Source organism: Lacerta agilis, chromosome 13, assembly GCF_009819535.1.
Source record: "Lacerta agilis isolate rLacAgi1 chromosome 13, rLacAgi1.pri, whole genome shotgun sequence".
NCBI classification, from domain to species: domain Eukaryota; kingdom Metazoa; phylum Chordata; class Lepidosauria; order Squamata; family Lacertidae; genus Lacerta; species Lacerta agilis.
The window spans coordinates 39,891,756-39,914,233 of NC_046324.1; the positions used below are offsets into that span (position 1 = coordinate 39,891,756).

The 22,478-nt window shown below is 38.2% G+C and overlaps 1 protein-coding gene across 1 annotated transcript in view; it reads right to left on the bottom strand.

Annotated features, from left to right (window-relative positions):
• GET4 (guided entry of tail-anchored proteins factor 4) overlaps positions 1-22,478 on the bottom strand; it is a 29,026-nt gene that overhangs the window by 5,338 nt on the left and 1,210 nt on the right. Inside the window, exons 2-4 of the mRNA XM_033166706.1 lie at positions 15,863-15,941; positions 14,691-14,772; positions 13,426-13,575 (exon numbers count right to left, since the gene is read on the bottom strand). Of these exons, the coding sequence (XP_033022597.1) occupies positions 13,426-13,575; positions 14,691-14,772; positions 15,863-15,941 (311 nt within the window). The remainder of the gene's footprint in view (positions 1-13,425; positions 13,576-14,690; positions 14,773-15,862; positions 15,942-22,478) is intronic.

The window sequence follows — 22,478 nt, forward strand, 5'->3', positions numbered from 1 at the left end:
ATGTTGCAAGACATTGATATGACAATAATGCAGTGGTAAGTTAATTCCGTACACATTCAGAACAATAATAAAATAAAAGGTATCTTAAGAAACATATGCAGATTTCTGCTGTTTTTGTTGTTGATAGCACTGCCCTGATGGTCTTGGACCCAGGGACAAACCTGTTGGAGGTCATCAGGGAAATTGAAGCATTTGTTAAAATAGCCAGATTGACCATTAATAAAACTAATTCAGAGCTGCTATGTTTGAATGTCCCCTCAGAATTGCAAATAAGGTTACAATTCAAAAAAAGCTTTAAACTTTGCCCACATCATATTAAATACCTGGAAATTAATATCACAAAATCCTACAGTACAGAGCCAACTTTTTGTCAATGGTGAAGAGTATCAAAAAGAGGGGGGGGGGGGGCCTTAAAACGTGGTCCAAGACATCCCTATTGTAGATGGGGAGGGTAGCATCAGCCAAGATTATTATATCACCAATTTTATTTCTGTTCCAAACTTTGCCCATATGTACTGATACTCTTAAGAAATGACAAAAAACGATTGTAAACTTTGCATACAACAGCAAAAGACCCAGATTGTGCTTAACAGTGCTGTATCAACAATCTCAGCGGGAAGGGGCAGGGGCCTACCACATCTGCAAAGATACCACAATACTGCCCACATACAAAATGTCTTTGGCATGATGAGCAACATAAAAGGAAAGGCACGGGTGCAAATAGAATTCGATAAAGCTATGCAACACAGAATCCCAAGCATACCTTTTAAAATCTGTAATAAAATTATTCTAGAAATTGTTTTTTTAAAAACCCATTTGCAAAAGCAGAAAATCTGGCAGTCTTGGGTCTCCAAATTAGCCCCTAATCACCACTAATCCCATCCACAGTGCACTTTTACTGACCTGAAGGAAATCTATTTGATGTAAAAAGGAAAGGAAAAGGCTTATACAGACCAGCTAATTTCTACGGAAATGATAACATTCTTGGAGCATAATAAATTATGGAAAGTTTGGGTGAGTGTAATGTGATCTAGCTATCTATATATCAGGTCAAAAACTTTATTTCAAATCCAGAAGTTAAATTCCAAAGCACCACTGAGCCCTTTGGAAAAATTACTTTTAAATGTGGCTGTGCATTCTAAAAAAACATTATATACTCAATGATCTTGCCATTGGGCAATGTTCAGCCACGAAACAACTTTGGGAAACAGATTTAGGCACTGAAATTGAAGAAGCTGACTAGAACAACCAAAGGGCAAAAAAACTCTTTAAAATCAGTATCAACATGCGTAAGAGAAAACTCCTTTAAGTTTATTTACAGGTGGAATATGACTCTCTTAAGATATACATAGAACATCTTCACCCACATGCTGGGCAACTGGTACAACATTCCAAATTCCATGTGGTGGACATATGAACTAGTACAACAATTCTTGGAAGCGGTATTTGCTGAAATAAGTAACAACCAGAAAGTACTGGGTAATGAAAGTTTGGGTCAATTAACAATGCTTAAGGAAGGGAAACTTGCTTCATTATATAAGGAACTTACTACTTTTCTTCTGGTGGTGGGACGATTACTTATAGCGCAAAATTGGAAAGGACATGAACATCTGAATATCACACAATGGAGACTGGGCAATTGTCCATACATTCTATTTGGAAAAAACTAATGAAGAAGGTACATGAACAATATGTATGATGTGGATGATTTTATTGAAGTTTGGCAGCCCTTCATAAAATAGTCTAGATGACTGGCATCCACCGACCACGCATGTGGATTTATGGCAAAATCTTATACATTAATCTGTTCCAGGGGAGGAGGGTAAAAATGGGGGAAACGTCTTGTTCTGCTTATACATTGTTGAAAACTAGTAAAATTTTATTTATTTAAGGAAGTTTATTCCTTGCAGATCATGACAGGCTGGTGAAAGCAGACACTTCAAAATTATTAGCAACCGTCATCAAAATAAGGGCCACAACAAAGCCCTTGTTTTTAGAATTGTATAATTTTAAAATTCTAATTTATTTTGGTGGTTTTATTTGCTTAGCAGGGTTCTTGTGTTTATATTTTGTATACAAATTGCAATGGCTGGTGCCTTCGTTTGGTATGATAATTTTCCCTGCTTAGTTTTTTGCATTTTGTACTCTGACTGCAAAGGCCAGTGGCTGGTAAAAGTAATACCTATCTATCAATTATAAGTTAATAATTAGTTCACTATTTTAGATGCCGTAAAATTAATAGATGAATAAATCATTTTAAAACAATTCTTCAGAATTTTCCAGGTATCATTAAGAAGGAAATTAAAAAAACCTTAAAAAGGAAAGTGATTAATTAGATTGTTCCTAGCTAAGTATGTTTTTAACCGAGCATGCCTAATGGTCTTTGTTAATGAATTAACAAACGCCACTCTCTTGTCAACCCTTTCTTTTTCTTATGAAATCAATAAATTTAACCATATAGGCTACATCCCAGATTCTTAAAAGGCGTTTTTCAAAGGATGTTGGATTCACCTTTCTCAATCTACAACTATTTGACAATTTGGCTACTGTCAGTAAATGTATAACTATTATGTCTTTCAGGCAGCCTAGAGCAGCGGTCAGCAAACTTTTTCTTTTTTCTTTTCTTTTTTTTAAATATAAAAAAGCTTTATTTTATTATTTGCCAATACAACTATTAATACATTCGCATATTACAAACAAAATAAACTAACATTCACTCATTATTACATTCACTCATTTTTGCAAACAGAGTAAACTGACATTCAATCATTTACAGAAAAACAACAACAACAACAACAAAAACAACAGATAAAGAACAGAAACGGAAAAAAAAAACAAAAAGATCGACCAGTCTTCCCTTGCATCCTTACACCTGTTTTCCCCACCACCTTTCAACACCCCCCTCACCCTGTGCTTGACTTCCAGTCAACTCAGCTGCAGTTCATTTCCACTTATCCTTTTTCTTTCAACACACTGTTATTCCCATTTCTTATTTCTTTACAATTCTTTACAATTCTCCTTTATTATTCAGCTTGTTTAATATCTAATATTTATAACGGAACCTGTTTATTACAATAGGAGATCCGACTTTTCAACATAATTTTGTAAGTACCCTTTGAACGCTTTCCAGTTTTTTTCTGTCTTTTCTCTTGTGGTCCTTCCAATTTCTTCCATTGTTTTGGATATATTGTAATATTCTAAAAGTTTGGCAAGCCATTCCATTTTTGTTGGAATTACCCCGCTTTTCCAATTTTTTGCTATCAGTAGCCTTGCGGCTACTGTTGCGTATAGGTATAATGTTTTACTTTCTTCCTTTAGGCTTCTTGGGACTATTCCCAGTAGAAAACCTTCTGCTGTTTTTTTGAATCTCATTGTATATCATATCCCAAAATTGTGCTATATCCGAGCAATTCCACCATATGTGCATCATGGTACCTTTCCCAGTGTTGCATCGCCAGCAGATATCTCCGCAGTTTTTATTCATTTTGGCTATTTTTTCCGGTGTTAAATACCATCTGTGTTGCATTTTTAAGTAATTTTCTTTCAATATATTACATCTGGTAAAATTCATATCTTCTTTCCATAATTTTTCCCATTGTTCGAACATAATATTTTTCCCAATATCTTGTGCCCATTTAATCATAGATGCTTTGACTAATTCGTCTTTTGTTTCCCACTCTAATAATAGATCGTATAATTTAGATATATTTTTTGATGTTTCTTGTATTAAATATTTACTAAATTTAGAACATGGTCAGCAAACTTTTTCAGCAGGGGCCCAGTCCACTGTCCCTCAGACCTTGTGGGGGGCCGGACTACATTTTGAAAATAATAATAATGAATGAATTCCTATGCCCCACAAATAACCCAGAGGTGCATCTTAAATAAAAGGACACATTCTACTCATGTAAAAACACGCTGATTCCTTGACCGTCCGCGGGCCGGATTTAGAAGGTGATTGGGCCAGATCTAGAAGGCGATTGGGCCGGATCCGGCCCCCAGGCCTTTAGTTTGCGTACCCATGGCCTAGAGGAATGATGAAGAAATCATCAGACATCTCATAACTAGTGTTATTTTCCATTTCGCTTATTATCAGAACCAAATTTCTAATTTGAAGCCAAGCCCAAAATATAGTTTAAAAATGGGCATGATACCAGTTACATCTCCAACATTTTTGTATATTCTGCTTAGTTTTCATGAAGTTAAATATCTCCTGAAGAATAATTTATAAAGAAAAAAAATTAAGATTCAAACGGAGTGTGAAATGTGGATTTCATTTCCATTTCCATGCTGTGTGTGGAATATGTGGAATATTGTCATTAACCTCACCTTCCCATCTAACTAGGAAGGGATGACTAATAGTATCTAAATTTGCTGAGATTTTACATAGCTGACCTATAGTCTCTTTGATTGTTAGTGCAGTCACTCAATGGGTTATGCTTAGCACTTATGGAGGTTACCACCTAACTTATTTGTAGAGACTGAAAATAATGGGAGGCGAGAGTTGCCATTATCAGCAACTCTGTGTTAACACATTTGCAATCTCAAATTAGACCATAGTCCTCTCATATTTTAAAATTCCCTAATACTCGTTTATCTGTCAGTTTCTCATTACAATAAACTGCAGTGTAAAGTCATGAGCAAGGTCTTCATCTATTTTTATAAGCATAGGAAATTTTAAATAGAGTGCTAAAGCAAGGATTAGACTGGATTTGAGCCAGATCTTCTCTAGTCCAGTAGAAAGGTGTTTAATAGGTATGGAAAATCTTTGTGCTGCCAGCCTGGTAGCTTTATCTAAAGTAAACCACGAGGTTAAGTGGTGCCACACAGCTCTGTAATCTTTCACAAAACACAGTAAGGTGCTACCCCATTTTCATTTAACTGGCATAATGTGCTACTTTGTTTTTAAGGAGAGTGCTTGAGTAATTTCGGAGGGTTATCAGAGGTTAGAAATATGAAAGATCCCTTCTCTCTCTCCCTCTATATGCCCCACTCTACCCCCCCTTCTCCCCACTCCCTCCATATTTCCAACAGGTCAAAATCTGTGACAACATTTTGTTTCGACTATGGCAGACCAACACGGCTGCGGAACTGAGTAAAAATATATACAGTGGTACCTTGACTTACGAATTTAATCCGTTCCGAATGCATATTCGTAGGTCGAAAAATTAGTAAGTCGAAAAAAAGCGATTTCCCCATAGGAATGCATTGGAAACGAAAAATTCGTAAATCGAGTAAACCGCATCTAAAATTCGTAAGTCGAGTAAACCGCATCTAAAACCGCCAACGGATGTCCTTCGGATGTCGAAAAATTCGTAGGCGTGTGGGCACTTTTTTCATTCGTAAGTCGAAAAATTCGTATGTCGAGTAATTCGTAAGTCGAGGTACCACTGTAGACAAATTTCCTTGAAATGCAGCTTGAATTTGTGTGGAGGATGGAGACAGCAGCACGGAATATGAACAAACTTTGGTGAAGGGCTGCAGCTCAATGAAAGGACATCTGGTTTGTATGCAGAAGGTCCCAGGATCAATCCCTGGCAGTTTAAGGGAGGGCTGCGAATTTCCCCTGCCTGAAATCCAGGACAACTGTTGCTGGTCAGTGTAGACAATACTGAGCTAGCTGGACCAATGGTCTGACTTGGCATTTAAGGCAGCCTCCTATGTTCCTAACGTTGAACACTTTTAAAGAATATATGCTGTATTTTATAACGTATGTATTACAATGTAGTAAGAGGCTGAAATACATTCATGTTGAAAGAAGTCCATTTAGCAGGTGTCAATACTGTATGGATATGAGGGATCGGAGGCCTAAAAAAATCTCGAGACATGCTGCCAAGTTCCTAATTTATCTCTGTTGTGTTCATCCCAGATTTAAAAATAAAGCAGACATTGAACACACACTAATCCAAGTTGCCATAATCTCAAGCAATCGGGCCAGACCAGGTTTAGTATTTTACAAGCCAAAAATCTTTCATTCCAGTCTGATAGGCTTCTTCAAGGCTGGGCAGAGTAAAACAAGACATTTAAAAAGATGCAAGCTATGTTCTCAAGAGAGCTATTTTAAGTATGCCCACCAGTTTGCATGTGCCGGTTGGAACATATAGACCCACCCTCAATTTGATATCCCAGATCACTTTGGAGATCCCTCTCAGTTTCAGAAGTGATTGGAAGCGCAGTATGGGAGCTGCTCTTCAAAGCCCCCTTTGGGGCATAGAACTCTTTTTAGATCTAGGCCACAGTGGCCTGGTACACTAGTCACAGTAAATCACAGTTCATGAACTTGCCTTTCTTTTTTTTTTTTTCATAATCTTTTTATTCGAAATTTACAAGCATACATTATATTTACAATACTTTCTTATAAAACATTTCTGTGTTCTGACCTCTCAAGGTCTGGACTTCCCTCAATCCTTCGTTCTGGTTTTCACAATATCGTTTCTTTGTTTTTATATTTATTCCATATATTATTGCTTTAATTTTCACAGTCAACTTAATCTCAATTATATCATCATACAATAACATTCATTTTATACTACAAAGCCTCCTGTAATCCTACAAACGTATTCAATTGTGTATATTTTCTCAAGTAATTAACAAATTTTTTCCAATCGTCGATAAATTTCTGATCTCGCTGTTCTCTGACTCTCCCTGTCATTTTGTCTAATTCCGCATAGTCTACCATTTTCAAAATCCATTCCTCTTTCGTTGGTAATGTTTCCTGTTTCCATTTTTGAGCCATTAATATTCTGGCTGCTGTAGCCATGTATTGGAAAAGTTTTATATCCTCTTTTTTAATTCCTGTATTAATGATGCCTAATAGTAAAGATTCTGGCTTTTTGACAAAATTATACCCTAATATTTTCTTCATTTCATTATATATTTCATTCCAATAATTTTTAACTTTTTTACACTCCCACCACATGTGATAGAAAGTTCCCACGCTATCTTTACATTTCCAGCATTTGTTGTCTCCTTTGTGCATTTTTGCCAATTTTGCTGGGGTTATATACCATCTATATATCATTTTATAGATATTTTCTTTTAACGCATTACATGCTGTGAATTTCGTCCCTTCTCGCCACAACCTTTCCCAATCCGTCATCATAACATTGTAACCAAAATCTTTTGCCCAGCTTACCATAACCGACTTTACCTCCTCATCCTTCAGTTCCCACTCCAACAATATCTTATACATTTTTGATAATGTTTTGTGGTTGTTATTTAGTATTTCCCTTTCAAATTTAGATTTTACATCGTCAAAACCTTTCTTCTTTAAATCATTTCTAAACATTTCGTTTATTTGGTGGTAGTGTAGCCAATCATTTACATGTTCTTTTACTTCTTCATATGGTCTAAGTTTCCACTTTTCTGCATCTTTTTTAAGCAGTACTTCGTATGTTGGCCATTTCTCGTTCATATTTGCTTTTTTAAGAGACATAACTTCTAGTGGTGAGAGCCACCACGGAGTTTTCCTTTCTAGTAGGTTGCTATATCTCTCCCACACTTCGTAGAGGGCTTTCCTGAATATATGATTTCCGAATCCTTTATGCACTTTAGTTTTACCTTGCCATAAATAGGCGTGCCAGCCGAATCTATTGTCGTGGCCCTCTAAATCTAGTAAATTTGTATTTTTTAATATCATCCAATCTTTTATCCAGCAGAGGCATGCCGCCTCATAATACAATTTCAAATCTGGTAATGCGAATCCTCCTCTGTCTTTAGTATCCGTCAATAATTTAAATCGAATTCTGGGTTTTTTCCCTTGCCAAATATATCTTGATATTTTTCTTTGCCAATCTTTAAATATTGCTGTTCCTTTGAGTATGGGGATTGTCTGAAACAGAAACATCATCCTCGGCAGTACGCTCATTTTGATTGTCGCAATTCTTCCTAGAAGTGATAGTTTTAGTCTGTCCCATGTTTCCAAATCTTCCTTTATTTTGTTCCAAACCGGATCATAATTATTTTGAAATAGATTTATATTCTTATTTGTCAGCCATATTCCTAGGTATTTAACTTTTTTGACTACTTCTATTTCTGTGACTTCTAGTTTTTTAATTTCATCCTTGTCCATATTTTTAACCAATATTTTTGTTTTTTTCTTGTTTAATTTGAATCCTGCCAATTGGCCAAATTCTTCAATTTCTTGTAATGCCACTCTTGCACTTTCTACTGGATCTTCCAATGTCAATACTAGGTCATCTGCGAATGCTTTTACTTTATATTGCTTCTTTCCAATTGTTATTCCTTTGATTTTATCTGAATCTCTTACGCTTTTTAATAAAATTTCCAGGACTGATATAAATAGCAATGGTGAGAGTGGGCATCCTTGTCTTGTCCCTTTAGATATTTCTATACTTTCCGATACCACATTATTCACTATTAATTTGGCTTTTTGTTCCTTATAGATTGCTTTGATACTTCTTAATATTTTCTCTCCAAAATCCATTATTTCCAAATTTTTTATCATGAAGTCCCAATCCACGTTGTCGAAGGCTTTCTCTGCGTCTATGAAGATCATCGCAGCTTTTTTTTCGTTTCTGACGGACAGGTATTCTATTATGTTCACTACGTTCCTCACATTGTCCTTTAGCTGTCTGCCAGGTAAAAACCCAGTCTGATCCTCATTGACAATTGTATTTAGGACTTTCTTCATACGGTTGGCTATTATACTTGCAAATATTTTATAATCTTTATTTAATAATGAAATTGGTCTGTAATTTTTAATTTGAGAAGTATCCGAATCTGGTTTGGGGATTAGTGTGATGTATGCTTCTTTCCAGGTTTGTGGTATTTCCGCTTCTTCCCAGATGTTATTCAGTACCTCCTTAAATGGTTCTAGCAGGATGCCACTTGTTTTTTTTATAAAATTTTGCCGTGAATCCATCAGGTCCCGGTGATTTTCCACTTTTCATGTTCTTTATTGCATTTAATATTTCCTCTTTCTCAATTTTTTCATTCAGATGTATTTTCATTTCTGTTGGAATTTTTTGCACTCCTTTCCTGTTTATAAACTCTTCTATTTTATCTATTTTGGATTTCTCCTTCCTTTTATATAATTGTCTATAAAATTTTTCAAATCCCTGTCTTATTTCTATTGGGCTTTCAATCTCTTTTTCTTCAATTTTTATTTTATTTATAGTACTTTGTTCTTTCCTTTTCTTTATCTGCCAGGATAGCCATTTTCTGGGTTTGTTTGCATGCTCGAAATTCCTCTGCCTCATCAATTTTATTTTCCATTCTACCTCTTGATTTATAATCATTGCGAATTGACTCTGTAGTATTTTTATATTTTGGCTTGCTTTCAGATCGTTTGGTTTGGACGCCAGTTTTTTCTCGTTCTCCATTATTTGTTTTAGGATTTCTTCTTTTTTCTTCTCTTTAAGCTTCTTCTTTATACTATTTTTCTGTATGAAGAATCCCCTCATAACCGCTTTACTGGCGTCCCATACAATGTGTTCTTTTGTTCCCTTATTCCTATTTAATTCAAAAAATTCTTTTAGTTTCTCCTTTGCTTCTTCTTCTATTTTTTGATCGTCCAGCAAATTTTCATTCAGTCTCCATCTGTATGACTTTTCTTCAATTCCTTTTATTTCGCAATATATTGGGTTATGGTCCGATAGCGTCCTTGGTAGTATTTCAATTTTTTTTATTCTTGGTATCATCTCGTTTGAAGTTATTACATAGTCGATTCTTGCGTTTGATTGCTTTGATTCTGAGAAATGAGTGAATTCTTTTTCTAATGGGTGTCTTATTCTCCATGCGTCAACCAAATTACAGTTCTTCATCATTGAGAAAAAATTCTTAGGTAATTTCCCATCTTTTGCCTCCATTCTCTTTCTACTTCTGTCCATTTCTAATGAAATTACGCCGTTCATGTCTCCTAATATTATTATTTTTTGGTCCATATACTCAAAAAGTTTTTCTTCCAATCCCTCATAGAATTTTGATTTATTTTCATTGGGTGCATAAATTCCAACTAAGATTATTGTTTCTCCTTGCATTTTGACCTGTATTGCTATTATTCTACCTTCTTCGTCCTTGAATAGTTGTTTGGCCTCTAGGTGTTGTTTTACATATATGACTACTCCTCTTTTCTTAGTTTTGTCCGATGATATAAATTCATTTCCTAATTTTCTTTTAATTAGAATCTTTCTGTGTTTTTTTGCGATATGTGTTTCTTGTAGGCAAATAATGTCCAATTTTTTTTCCTGTAATATATGTTCAATCTTGTTTCGTTTTGCTTTCTGGTTTATTCCATTTACATTCCACGTCCAAATCCGTAATGCCATCTTGTTTATTACTAACCTTGTCTTTTGTCTTTACTTTTACTGTTCCTCCTTTTCTTCTTTTCCTTCCTCTTCCTCTTCTTCCTCCTCTTCCCTGATGCTGTCTTCTTCTTCCTCTTCTTCTCCTCTTAGCGGTGCTGCAGTTGCTCCCTCTAGTAATTCTTCCTGTTTCTCCAGTTCTTTGTATCTTCTCAAGAATTTTGTCACCTCCGGTAAACCCTTCAGCTTGTGTTTTTTTCCTTTATAATAAAATGAGATCCCTTCCGGGAATTCCCATTTAAAGTCAATTCTGTTTCTTCTCAATATCTGTGTCAACCGTTTGTATTTCTCTCTCTTTTTTAGCAGATGCATAGGAATGTCTTTAAACACGATTGTCATTGTATTGTCTATATATATTTTCTTTTCTCTATTCTTCATTAGTATCATATCTCTCATTCCTCTATCTTTGAATATTATTAGACAGTCGCCTGGAAATTTTTTCCCTTTTCTGCTTTTTGTTTTTATTCTAAAGACATTCACTACATTTTCTGCAAACTCCTCTTTTTCTATCTCCAGCCATGCCGCTAATTCGGTAATAATTTTTTCCGCAATGTTTTCTCCCGTTGTTTCCGGGATCGATCTCAGTCTCAAGTTTTTTTCCCTTGACCTCATGTCTTGCATTGCAATCATGTCCAGCATATCTTCTTGTGTTCTGCTTACCTCTAGTATTGCATTGCTTAGTTTGTCATCTTCCTTTTTCAGATCTTTAATATCTTTTTGCGTACGCTTGACTCCTTCTTCCACCTTTTGCGTTTTCTTTTCTACCTCTTGGACTTGCAATTTCAGTTCTTTAACTGTCATATCCCACTTCTGTTCCATTTTTTCTAATTTGTCTTCCACACTCTGTTTTGTTTCTTTTATGTCCTTTTTTAATTCTGCTAACATTTTTATTATTTCCTTGGAGTCCTCTTGTTTCGAACCTCTTCTGTCTCCTGGCGTTGCTGACCCTTTTGTTCCATTCTTTTTTTCCGCCATTTCCTCCCTTTTCTTTGTTCTATTATTATTGTTTTTTTTTTTCCCCTTACTTGTTATTGTTTTTACTATTACCTTTTCCCTTTAGTATAGTTCTGTTAAGGGGTAATATTATTATTTACCCTATAACCACTTCTTTTACCGTCCAAGTCCAGATTGTGAAATATTTGAATATATTCTGCCAAAAGTGTGATTAAAAATCTTATTTCCCCCTGACCCTTAATGTGTTGTTCCTTGATATGGGTATCTTAGAGCATATACAAAATATAAAGCAATATACAAAAAAGAAGCATTAAGGTTATTATATTGTTAGTGCTATATCTTCTTTTTTCCGCCTCTTGGATGGCTAAATCCACATGGGGTAGGGATAAGCTTCAAATGTTTGAGAGAGTTCAAAGGGAAAAAAAGTTTAAATAAACAAGGGGTTTAGAGAGGTTAATGTTAAATGTTAAATGTTTTGTGTTATCTATACCCCTTTTTTATGGTTATATGGTATTTGTCTTCTGCCACTTGGTTGGCTAATTCCCAAACAGGTAGGAAGATAAGTCCCAGAGAGAGGGGGAAAAAAGGGTACCTAAAAGGCAAAAATAAAAACAAACCAAAAATAAAGATGTAAAAAAGATGTAAAAAAAAAAAGAAAAAAGAAAAAATTGATTACTTCCAGTCTTTTCCCTTTCCACTTGGCTCCCTTAATTTGATCCAAGGACTCTGTACTTTGCCTTATTTCTTCTGCCACTTGTATGGCTAATCCACATTGATTATTTTAAGGAGCCAACAAAAGGGAGTTAATTCCTTAGTACTATTAAAAAATGAAACCGTAGCAATGCAGAGAGAAATCAAGCGTGTGGCAGATGGGGGCAAAGGATTCCCAAAAGAAATAATAGAAGGAAGAGGAACGGGAATAAGGTCTTCCGCTTCTTTGTCTGCCCCCCCCACTCCGTTATGGCGAAGTTCAGGGCAGAAGGCTTGCTGTTTGTCACGTAGGCACCTCCCGTCTCTACCCAGCGTAAAAAAGTTTTCCCCCCTTAGGATTTCTTGCGCAGTCTTTATTTCCAAACGAATTATATTAGGCTACTTGTTGCAGGGGCCAAATAGTTAAAAGGTGTCCTTTTGTAGCCTTATATCTATTTTATAGCTTTGAAAACTTTTAAGCTTGTTACAGTTACAGTTGCGGAGTCTTAGCAAAAGTGAAAGTATTCAGTGAGCTCTTTCTCCAGCGAGCTCCGTCTTCTGTTAAAGATCGCTGTTTCCAGCGTCTCTATCATACACTGTCAAGCACGAAGATTTTATAAAGTCCTTCAATTTTCCGGGGTTTACCTGATTTTTACTATTCAGTCCCGTTTTTAGGCTTCAATTTTTGACTCTTCTCACCCTTTGCGCTTTTCTAATATATATAAAATCCCCCACAGTCGGGATTGATCTCCTGTTTATACTCCCGCTGTCCTCCGAATTTTTATTGCCAATTCCGGTTCGGTTACCAACCTTTTAATTTCAAATTCGGGTTTCTTTCTTCCTTTGGAGCCGGGTCGCGGAGCTGGGAAGACCTGAGGCTTCGCTTTAGACGGGTCGAAAAAATGGCTACCCGTATCGGTGTCTCGATCTCACCACCGTGCAGCCTCCGAAAAAAGTGAAAAACCGGAGACCCTCTCGGTGACGGAGAGACCCTTCGATACTGCTGGGTTCTTTGTCCTCAAAATAATCCTTTTGAGGCTTTATGAGGAGTTGCGGCGCCCTGCAATCTCCCCTTTTTTCCGTCTAAAACTGGACTCTGCCCGGAGGGCAGAGTCCCGTCTATGAACTTGCCTTTCTTGACTGTTTGTCTCATTAGAGCACAGCGGAAGCAAAGCACAATCCCTGGTTTGACATTATGTCCAAACCGGGGATTGTGGTCTGTTTTGCCCACTACAGATTGTGGTGCGCTGGGAGCAAAACAAATGATTACCTTGAGCTTGAATGGCTAAGCCATGGATCATGGTTTGTTTCTTCCTGGCATGAGCAGGGAGGAATAAATTAACTGGGTTCAGCATATATATGGTAGAACATTACATGCAAACAAAGCCAGTATCTGGATCTTTTGAAGAGCAAGCAGCCAACCAACTTAATGGCCACTCACATTAACTGTTCCTACCTTTCCACAGCGTGATGGCTAGCAACTGGTGTAATTTTGGATGCCCAAGTTTTCCTGATCCGCCACTAGACCATTTCAGCGCCCTGGAAACAAAGGCCACTCTTTCAGGCGAATTTGGATCCATCAGGCTGAACACTTTGGCCAGGTTCTCTAGAAGCAACCACAACAAGCAACACTTAGCAAAACTTTTTTTTTTTTTTAACGGCAACTGCATCCTTTTCGTTTAAACACAAAAGTGGTGTAAAATGATCAGAATATACTCAGTTAACGTATTTAAAGCGTGAGTTTCTTTAGATAGAAGTCAGCAAAAAACACCTAATTGACCTCTCCGCTGCAGTGCAAGGAGCCACACCCTTTCCTAATACATGATGGCATGTCAGGGGGCAAGTTCCCTTGTTGAATGGCTTAACACAGATGTTCTGAAGCTACCATAATTTCAGGCAGGTGGAGAGAAGACTGTCTTCCATCAGAGGATGCTGTCAATGACCAAAGCCTGAAGATGGAGTTGGGTTGCAGGACACCAGGTAAGTTGCCAGGTTGGCAAGCTACAAAACTCTTTCTCTCCCGGCCTTCATTCTGTCCACAAACCCCTGGATCAGTGGTCAACGTGGAAAAGACTCTCCAAAGGATTTCCAGATGGGCAGCTTGTGTGAAGAGCTATATCAACTGCATGCTTACCGAATCAGGCAGTCTGATAAGTAAAGGACAAAAAGGTCGACCCGCAAGCAGTGAGCGCATCGCCAAGCAGACTGGAGAAGTGGCTGTCCATCAAAACGGCAGAGAGGTCAATTATTGTGCAGACATTACAGGTTGTGCCTGTGTTGGGGAGAGGATAGTGCCAAAGATCACGCTCCACCTACAAACAACTCTAGTTTACTCAGAACCATGGTCAGTTCATTATAATAGTTTATTTTTCAGTAACTTGGCATCAGTCGACGATAGGTCTAGCAGAGGCTTCTAGACATGGTAGCTCATGTTTGGTGTTCAGAGGTAGCATCTCTCAGGTTAGTAAGGCAGAACAACAAAAAGCAAACCTTCACACACTGTTTGTAAGCTGTCAGAGCCACCTGGCTGGCCACTGATGGAAATAGAGTGATGGGCTAGATCAGAACTGTTCTGGTCAAGCAAGACAATTCTTAAGTTCTCCCAACTCAGGGTGACAGAGGACCAAAATAAAAAAAAGGAATCAAAGCACTTGACGCTACTGGTTACACCTCAGAATTCTAGGTGCACAACTATGAAACAAAAACCGAAGAATCTCTTACCTAATAGCTCATCTGTAACTTTTGCATCCGATTTCTCTAGCGTCTCTAGAACTAGCATGGACAAATCAGCAGCGCTGTTTTGCTAGAAGATATAGAAGAAAAAATACTGAATAGATTCAAGTAAACCATCAACATTAAGAGGGCTGTGTGTGTCACAAATTATATATAAAACCCCCCAACTTGGATTGTATCATTACTGTTGCTTGGGCTAATTTCCCTGAGGCTTCTGAATGGGTTTATTCAAACCAGCACAAATATGCTGGTGAAGGCTGCTATCTTTATATTCTATTTGTAGAGAGCTTTTGCAACATTCTAAGAATCAATTATTTAGGGTGTGCTTATGTCTTACTTAGGCTGCTGCTACCACTCATTCACCCCTTCATGGATCACTGCCTTGTCGTGGCGAAGGGGCTTGAATAACTCCAAGAAGTTATATGCCGTGTAGGGCCACCCAAGACAGACAGGTCATAGCTGAGAGTTTAGACTACATGTGATCCACCTGGAGAAGGAACTGGCAATCTACTCCAGTATTTTGCCAAGAAAACTCCATGGGCATAAAAAAGGAGAAGCTTTGAGAAGAAAGTGAGAGTTTCCAAGGCATGCTCTGGTTCATGGGGTCACGGAGAGTAGAACACGACTAAGACGACTAAACAACAACCACCACTCATTCAACAAGGCAACCATGAAGCCAGGCAGCTCCCCATTTTTCTAAACTTAAAGGTTTCTCTCTAAGGCAATAGGAGAAGCGGAAGAGCTGAGGCTGTGCACACTGTTGTATCAGATACTTTCTTCCAGCCTTCAAAGATTTTATTTTGGGGGGGGGGGGAGAAGAAAGGAAAGAGGGGCAATCTGAGCAGCTGTTCCAGAGTTGCCCTGTGCTATATATTAAAATACTTATTGTTTGGGCAATAATGAACCTCTCCTCTTTCCTAACTTCAAAGGGCCACTAAGAGAGAGACAATGTGCAACATGAGCATGGCAGATGCATTTGCCACCCCAGTGCTTTCCCAGAGTAACTGCATATGCCCCAGGTAAGTGCATAAGCAGCAGATTGTTAGGCTGCCTTAAAACTGCTGCAGTTGGCCACAACCCAGCATTTATCAGGGCATTCCCTCCACTATCTTTCAGTGCTCAATATTTATTACATTTACACCATTTTGAATAGGTCTTACTTGATTGTGACTGAAGAACAAGAGGGCCCCCGAATACATGAGTTCTCTAGCTTCCACATGTTTGCCTTGTGACATGTACCTGCACATGGGAGGGAAAAAGAATGAAAGGTATTCAGAATACAGCAGAAAGAGGCAAGCTAGCATATGTTTGAAAATGCTTTGTACTGAATGGATTTTTATCTTTTAAATCATGAGATACTGCAGGAACAAACAAAAACTTGTGGAAGGTGTTCACGAGAAAAGTATTTTGAATTGCCCCTCAATCTTAGGGGGCCAATTTACACATGTACCCACCTAATGAGAGAAAGTATGCATATGAGCATTCCTTGGTCTCAAAGAAGAAAGCAAACTCCCACCCCACTCTACCCTCCAAAAAACCAGACTGCTGCACAGTGTTCTTGGCATCCCATTGCGAATCCATATATTCCTGGTGAGGAGAGATGCTCCTCCTGCCCACCAACTGAGAAGACAAGAAAACCGACAGAGAGAAGACTGCGAAAATAAAAAAAAGCCAAACAACACCTAGTATGTAAATGAAGATTCACCACATGAATAAGACAGCATTATTTAAGAACTATTTTCCCACTGAGCTGCCACCCAGCTGTCTTTGGCAGCAGCACCAAACCTTAAAAAGAAATATCTCATTTATTTTATCTCCACAGTATAGGAAGCCCCCTCCAACCATGGCTTGTCAGTATTAGCCTCCGAGGAAATGGAACCTGCTCTCTTCTTCTGGAGGTCAATCTCTGCAGCAGGATGGAGGCAGCTATCTCTAATCCTGAGCAAGTGGCCCCCACAGCCCCCTGTAGCCTTTTCCTTGCACTTTCAAAACCCACCACACCCTGCCACTGGTTCCAGCTTTCCTGAATTTGCCAAGCCCCTGCTGATTTCTAGATACCAGTGTTATGTGCACTGCATTTACAATGAAGGGGTCCTTTCAGGTTGCTGCTTTCCCATCTAAAATCCCCAAGCAGGGTGTGGCATATGAAAAAGCAGCAGTTAACAGCAGCTGAAATTGACAGCCTCAGTAAATTTGGACAGGAAGTAAAAGTGTGACCAGATGGCAACGTGGGTTTGATATTTGCATGCCAAACCAGAATCTCAGGAAGATGGCATAGCAGGCAACCTCAAAATGCAGACGCTTAACAGTGTAGTAGCCCTTGTCTATGGGCTGCATGACCAAACAGATCCTATGCTCACTAACGCCTGCATCATGGATGGGATGGAAATAGCAAATGATCAGCACCACACAGAGCAGCTGAAGCATGCAGACTGCAGGTGTTTACAGTGCACACATCTGTCTATCTTTGAAATTGCTGCACCCTAGGAAAGCTTCAGTACCAATGCTCCCGCCCTCAAAGATCAAAATCATATACCATATTAGCTCAAGCTATTCCATACAATCTAGGAAGTACCTTATTTCAGAACCTTTTCATTCAGTGCAGAGATTCACCCCAACTCCATATAGCCTCCAAAATCGTTACCCAATGCCTACAAACAGACAGTTTCCTTCCAAAAGCCACCATCTTCTTCCAGCACACAATTCTGCTTTGCTGATTATATGGGATTCCCCATTTCAAAGCGCTTTTCAACTGCCCCCATTCAAAGTGATTTTGCCCCTTTCTACATGCTAGGATAAGGTAGAGGTATAGAAAAGGGGTACCATATAGCCAATCCTGACATCACAAAGACAAATCAGAGAGGGTGAGTGATATTTACTATGTTTTGCAGACCCCCTGATTTATTGCCCAAGATTGGGGATACAATTCGCAAGGGGTAAATTGATTTGCAGTTCTACACTTGTTTTGGTTCAGTCCGAATCAGATACAGTTCTCCTGGGTGCATCAAATTTTCTTTCTCTCTCTTTTTCTTTTGCAAAAACATAGGTTTCTAAATGATACAGGTTTATGTTAAAATAGGCTAGGAAATGGGCAATACTTAATGAAATCACGAAACCCAGAAAAAGGCTCCTTGATCCTTTCCATAATTATCCAACAGTATTATGCAAAAAAGGAAACAGATTTGCTTAATATGCTTACCTTGCATAGGTCACCAAATTTGTGCAGTGCCCAGTATCACAGCTCTGATCATGGCTTAATCATAACCTTGACTGTTTTACTAGGAGTCCAGACAATTATTTTCCACTGCTCTGGAATATCGGCATAACTAAGAACATCAAGCTGATGTTATGCTCCAATTAATAGCTCCCAGACTTTTTGTTTCATCAGTTATGTTTACAGAAATGACACAACATGAAACAAATGGATGAGCTATAGAAGGAAAAGCCTGCACTTCTCAGGTTTCCTGGAATTATAAATAATATAGCAGAACTGTAATTAACTTTGCAGCCATGCAGTTTGGAGAAGATACCATCCACAAGTGTGCTATGCAGCACCTGAAAGCACCCCAGACCACAGTGGTACAAAGAGAGCAGGTACTGCCCAAATCATCACAACTACCACATCAACATATTTCCAACCTTGTCACAATGAGATCTACTTTCTATCATTTTTTCGTCGGCACAAACTCAAGGACATCCTTGAAACCCAACATTCAGATGTTTATAATCTAACAAATCCAACATCTTAGGCAAATATGCAGTGATAAGGGTGAGGAGGCACAGAAAACAAAACAAAAAACAAGATTAATTTCAAACTCTTATCAATTCACAGATGATTCTATGACGTCCTTACAATATGTACGATTGCCATTTCCTCTGCAGTAGTTTTCAATAGGATTTGGACAACTTAAAAAGATACCCTTACACAACATCTGGAAATGAGCTTCTTTTGTGATCTTTCAAGCACTCTTGAGGCCCACTGCTGGCTTTCAACAGAATTCAAACTATGAACTCAATGCCATCTAAAGCATCCGAAAACTTGCCACTTCAGGCCAGTTCACAATGGACACTTGAAAGGTTTCTTGTACTGCTCGTCTATAAATGGAATTGAAAAGTGAACTAAGTACTTTTAACAAGCTCATTCGATTGCCTTGATCCAAATAAAGACTTGTGTGCCAAATAAATTTTTGCGTGTGTATCTCAGTCTTGATCAGAAAATGAAAGGCTATGTCTAGCACCAGTTGTCTATGCTCTGGTTAGATTACACGAAGACAGTTAGGCTACCTCTTTGGATAGTTTGGAAACTACAGGTAATGCAGAATTCAACAGTCAGATTGCTTTCTAAGACAAGAAGGTCTGAGAATATTACACAGAAACTGGCCCAAATGCACTAGCTACCAATTAATTTCCATGCTCAATTCAAAGTGTCATATGTGGCAGAGGGACCCCAATACCACAAAGACAACCTTTCCCCCACAGGAACCAACCCTGACCCCTATAGTCTTGATCAGAGAAAACCTTTACTCAGGCCTTTAGTTGTTAAGCTAGCCTCTAGTGTGGTGTCATCTTGTGCATGTGGGGAGGGATAGGACTTGTCCTCATTCTACTGTGGGATGAACATTTTAGGAATGCTGTGTTGTACATTGGTTTCAATATTTTTGGCTTTTGACTGTATTTAACTCTTTTGTTTTATCTCATTAAATCACTTCAATACTTTTTTGTATAAAGCAGCTAACAAACAACTTTAAATGTTATTGCAACTTGTTTGCTGAAAATCTCTTTACACCCAGGCTTTAGTTTCATTTTTTTAATTAAAAAAATCATGTTATATATCCCCATATTTCCACAAGCCGCTCTCAGTGACAAATGATATATGAACCTTTTAAGGAATCCAACCTCATTTTATTTTCCATTTCAAATGAGTTAATTTAATGTACTGCGGCATGGATCTATGTTTCAGAAATTACTTGATCAAGTGTCCCAATTTCTCAAATCTGCAAAAAGCTTTGTATTTTCAGGGTAAGAGAAATGGGCCTGAGGAAGAAAAAGACAAAAGCCAAGATGTGCAATTAACAACTTACACCACAATAAAATAAAAAGGTAAAGGACTCCTGACAGTTAAGTCCAGTCATGAACGACTCTGGGGTTGTGGCGCTCATCTCGCTTTATTGGCCGAGGGAGCCGATGTTTGTCCACAGACAGTTTTTCTGGGTCATGTGGCCAACATGACTAAGCTGCTTCTGGCGAAACCAGAGCAGTGCATGGAAACGGCATTTACCTTTCCGCCGGAGCAGTACCTATTTACCTATTTATCTACTTGCACTTTGACGTGCTTTTGAACTACTAGGTTGGCAGGAGCTGGGACTGAGCAACGGGAGCTCACCCCGTCGCGGAGATTCGAACAGCCTACCTTCCAACTGGCAAACCCTAGGCTCAGTGGCTTAGACCACAGCGCCACCTGCTTAAATATTAAAATAGTTAATATTTAAGGTTCTACAATAGTCGAATCTTTCTGCTACAACGGAGTACAACGGACTATACAACTCCCACTGATAATGCTCACAACTGGCTTTTTGCAGACAAGTTAATTTCTGCAATAGCTGGTGATTTGTGATTGCAATGGAAACATAAAAGCCCATGTTCTCAATATGCCTTGAATATATTTCCAAGTGTCATACAAATGGTTTCCCAACGCAAGCTATGCCTTATATTTAAATACTTCAATTTCTCTGATCTATAGAAGGATTTGTATCAAATGGGTAAGGAAATGAGACAAGAGGAAGGTAAAGAGGGAAACTGAGGTGCAATTATCAACTCCAACTTGAAAGTACAAAATTCTAACTCAGTTAGCTTGAGTCAATGAGACCTTTGCCATTTTTCCACCTATCAATTCATATACCATTGCCTCAAACTACTGCAATTACAACCAGATCTCTGGGGAAATATTTGATCTATGACAGTGCTTGACTCAGCTCCCACATTAAAATATTTTCCCTTTTCTAGCTGCAAGACTCAAGGCAGCAATAACAATTTCCACTATGGTCACAAATTGAATCCCTTCTCCCACTCCTGATAAAGAACAAGGTTTATTCTACCCTACACCTCTTGTCTGAGGTAATGGAACTTGAAGTTCCACTGAAGTAAGGTGGAACTATGCTTCCACCTTAACCTGTTTTACACCCTGACCTCAAATGCATCTGCTTATAATCCCAAATTTCTTCTCCATTATCCCAGGACTTCAGGATGACTGGGAACTGGCTGCACATTAAAGATAACTAATCAAAAGATTATACTTACTCATTAAAACTTTAGCTATCCTGTCATACACACTACAATGAATTTGTTCCAATACTTTCTGTACAGGTAAAAGGATTTCTCCTGTACAGAATGCCTTATTTTAACTGTGCATCTTAACTTGCTGGCCTTATTTAAATATGTTGCTATCTGCTCAAAGTTCTAAAGGTGCAGAGGTTAAGTAATTCAACTGAAAAGAAAAAAACCGTAATCATGCTAATAATGAGAACCAAGTGTTGTGAAAAACCAATACCATTTATTTCAAAGTGACTTACCTCCCTGCACCTTGCATTGCTAGTCTTTTCCACCTGGTCTGGGAGGTTGGGGTGCTGACTGACTCCAGCTACCCAAGCTGAGGTTGCTGAACAGATTCTTGGGGTGCGGTATGGTTTAGGGGCTTTCATTGCTGTTACTGATAATAATTTTTTGTATCTTTCTTCTTAGATCTTATAACGATTTATGTGGAAAGTCTTCAATTATGGTTGTGTATTTTTCGATGTATTTTATTTATTTGTTGTGGTTTATGTATCCTTTTGTTACGTTTGTAATTTTTTAAATATTTTCATGTTGGTAAGGTGCCTTGACTATGGTTTTAACTATGGAAAGGAGATATACAATTAAATGATGATGATGATGATGAAGTAAGTATACTTTGAAGGCTCCCAGACTAACAGTTACATTGTGTCATGGATTTTGACAAGCTGAAGCCTGCTTGGTCAGATACATCTGATGAAGCAAGATTCAGCCTACAATAGCTTATGAAACAAGGCATTTCTGAATCTTAAAATAAACATAGTTTCCCTTCTCAAATATCACTAAGATGCCTATCCACTTGCTGGATAAAAACGGTGGTTGTAAAATAACCAATGCCTTGCTAGATCAAAGAGGTCTATCTAGTTCAGCAATGTGTGAGCAGCACACTTTGTGCTCTCCCCACATAGTTCTCAGTGGTCTACTGCTTCTGAAAAATGGAAGCTCTATTTAGCAGTCAAGATTAGTGACTGAGAGCAACTACTTCCTATAAATTTGTTTAAGCCTTGTCAAAGCTACCCAAGTTGGTGGCAGTCCCAAAATTCTGTGGAATAGCTTCTACTCATTAAGTGATGCATGAAGCAGCCAATAGTTCCTTAATAACCTACTGCTAATTAAAATCACTGGCTGACAGTGAGTGTTGTACTAAGCAAGATTAAAGTAGCTACATCACTCTGCTACAACAGAAGAAAATGCTAGAAAAACTGCTATTTCCAGTTACTGGTACTGCAAATGCTTACTTCACTTACTAGGTCTACATTTCAGCTTTGAACAGAAATGTCACGCAATGTATAACTCTTGCATTCCATGGTCTTTTCAACCCATTGTTTACTGTCCTTGCCGCCTCACCCCCCAAAGCATGCCAAAATATATCTGCCAACTAAGGATAACCATGCATCTGACAAAGTGGGCACCAACTTACACATGAAAGCACTGGCACAATAAACCTAT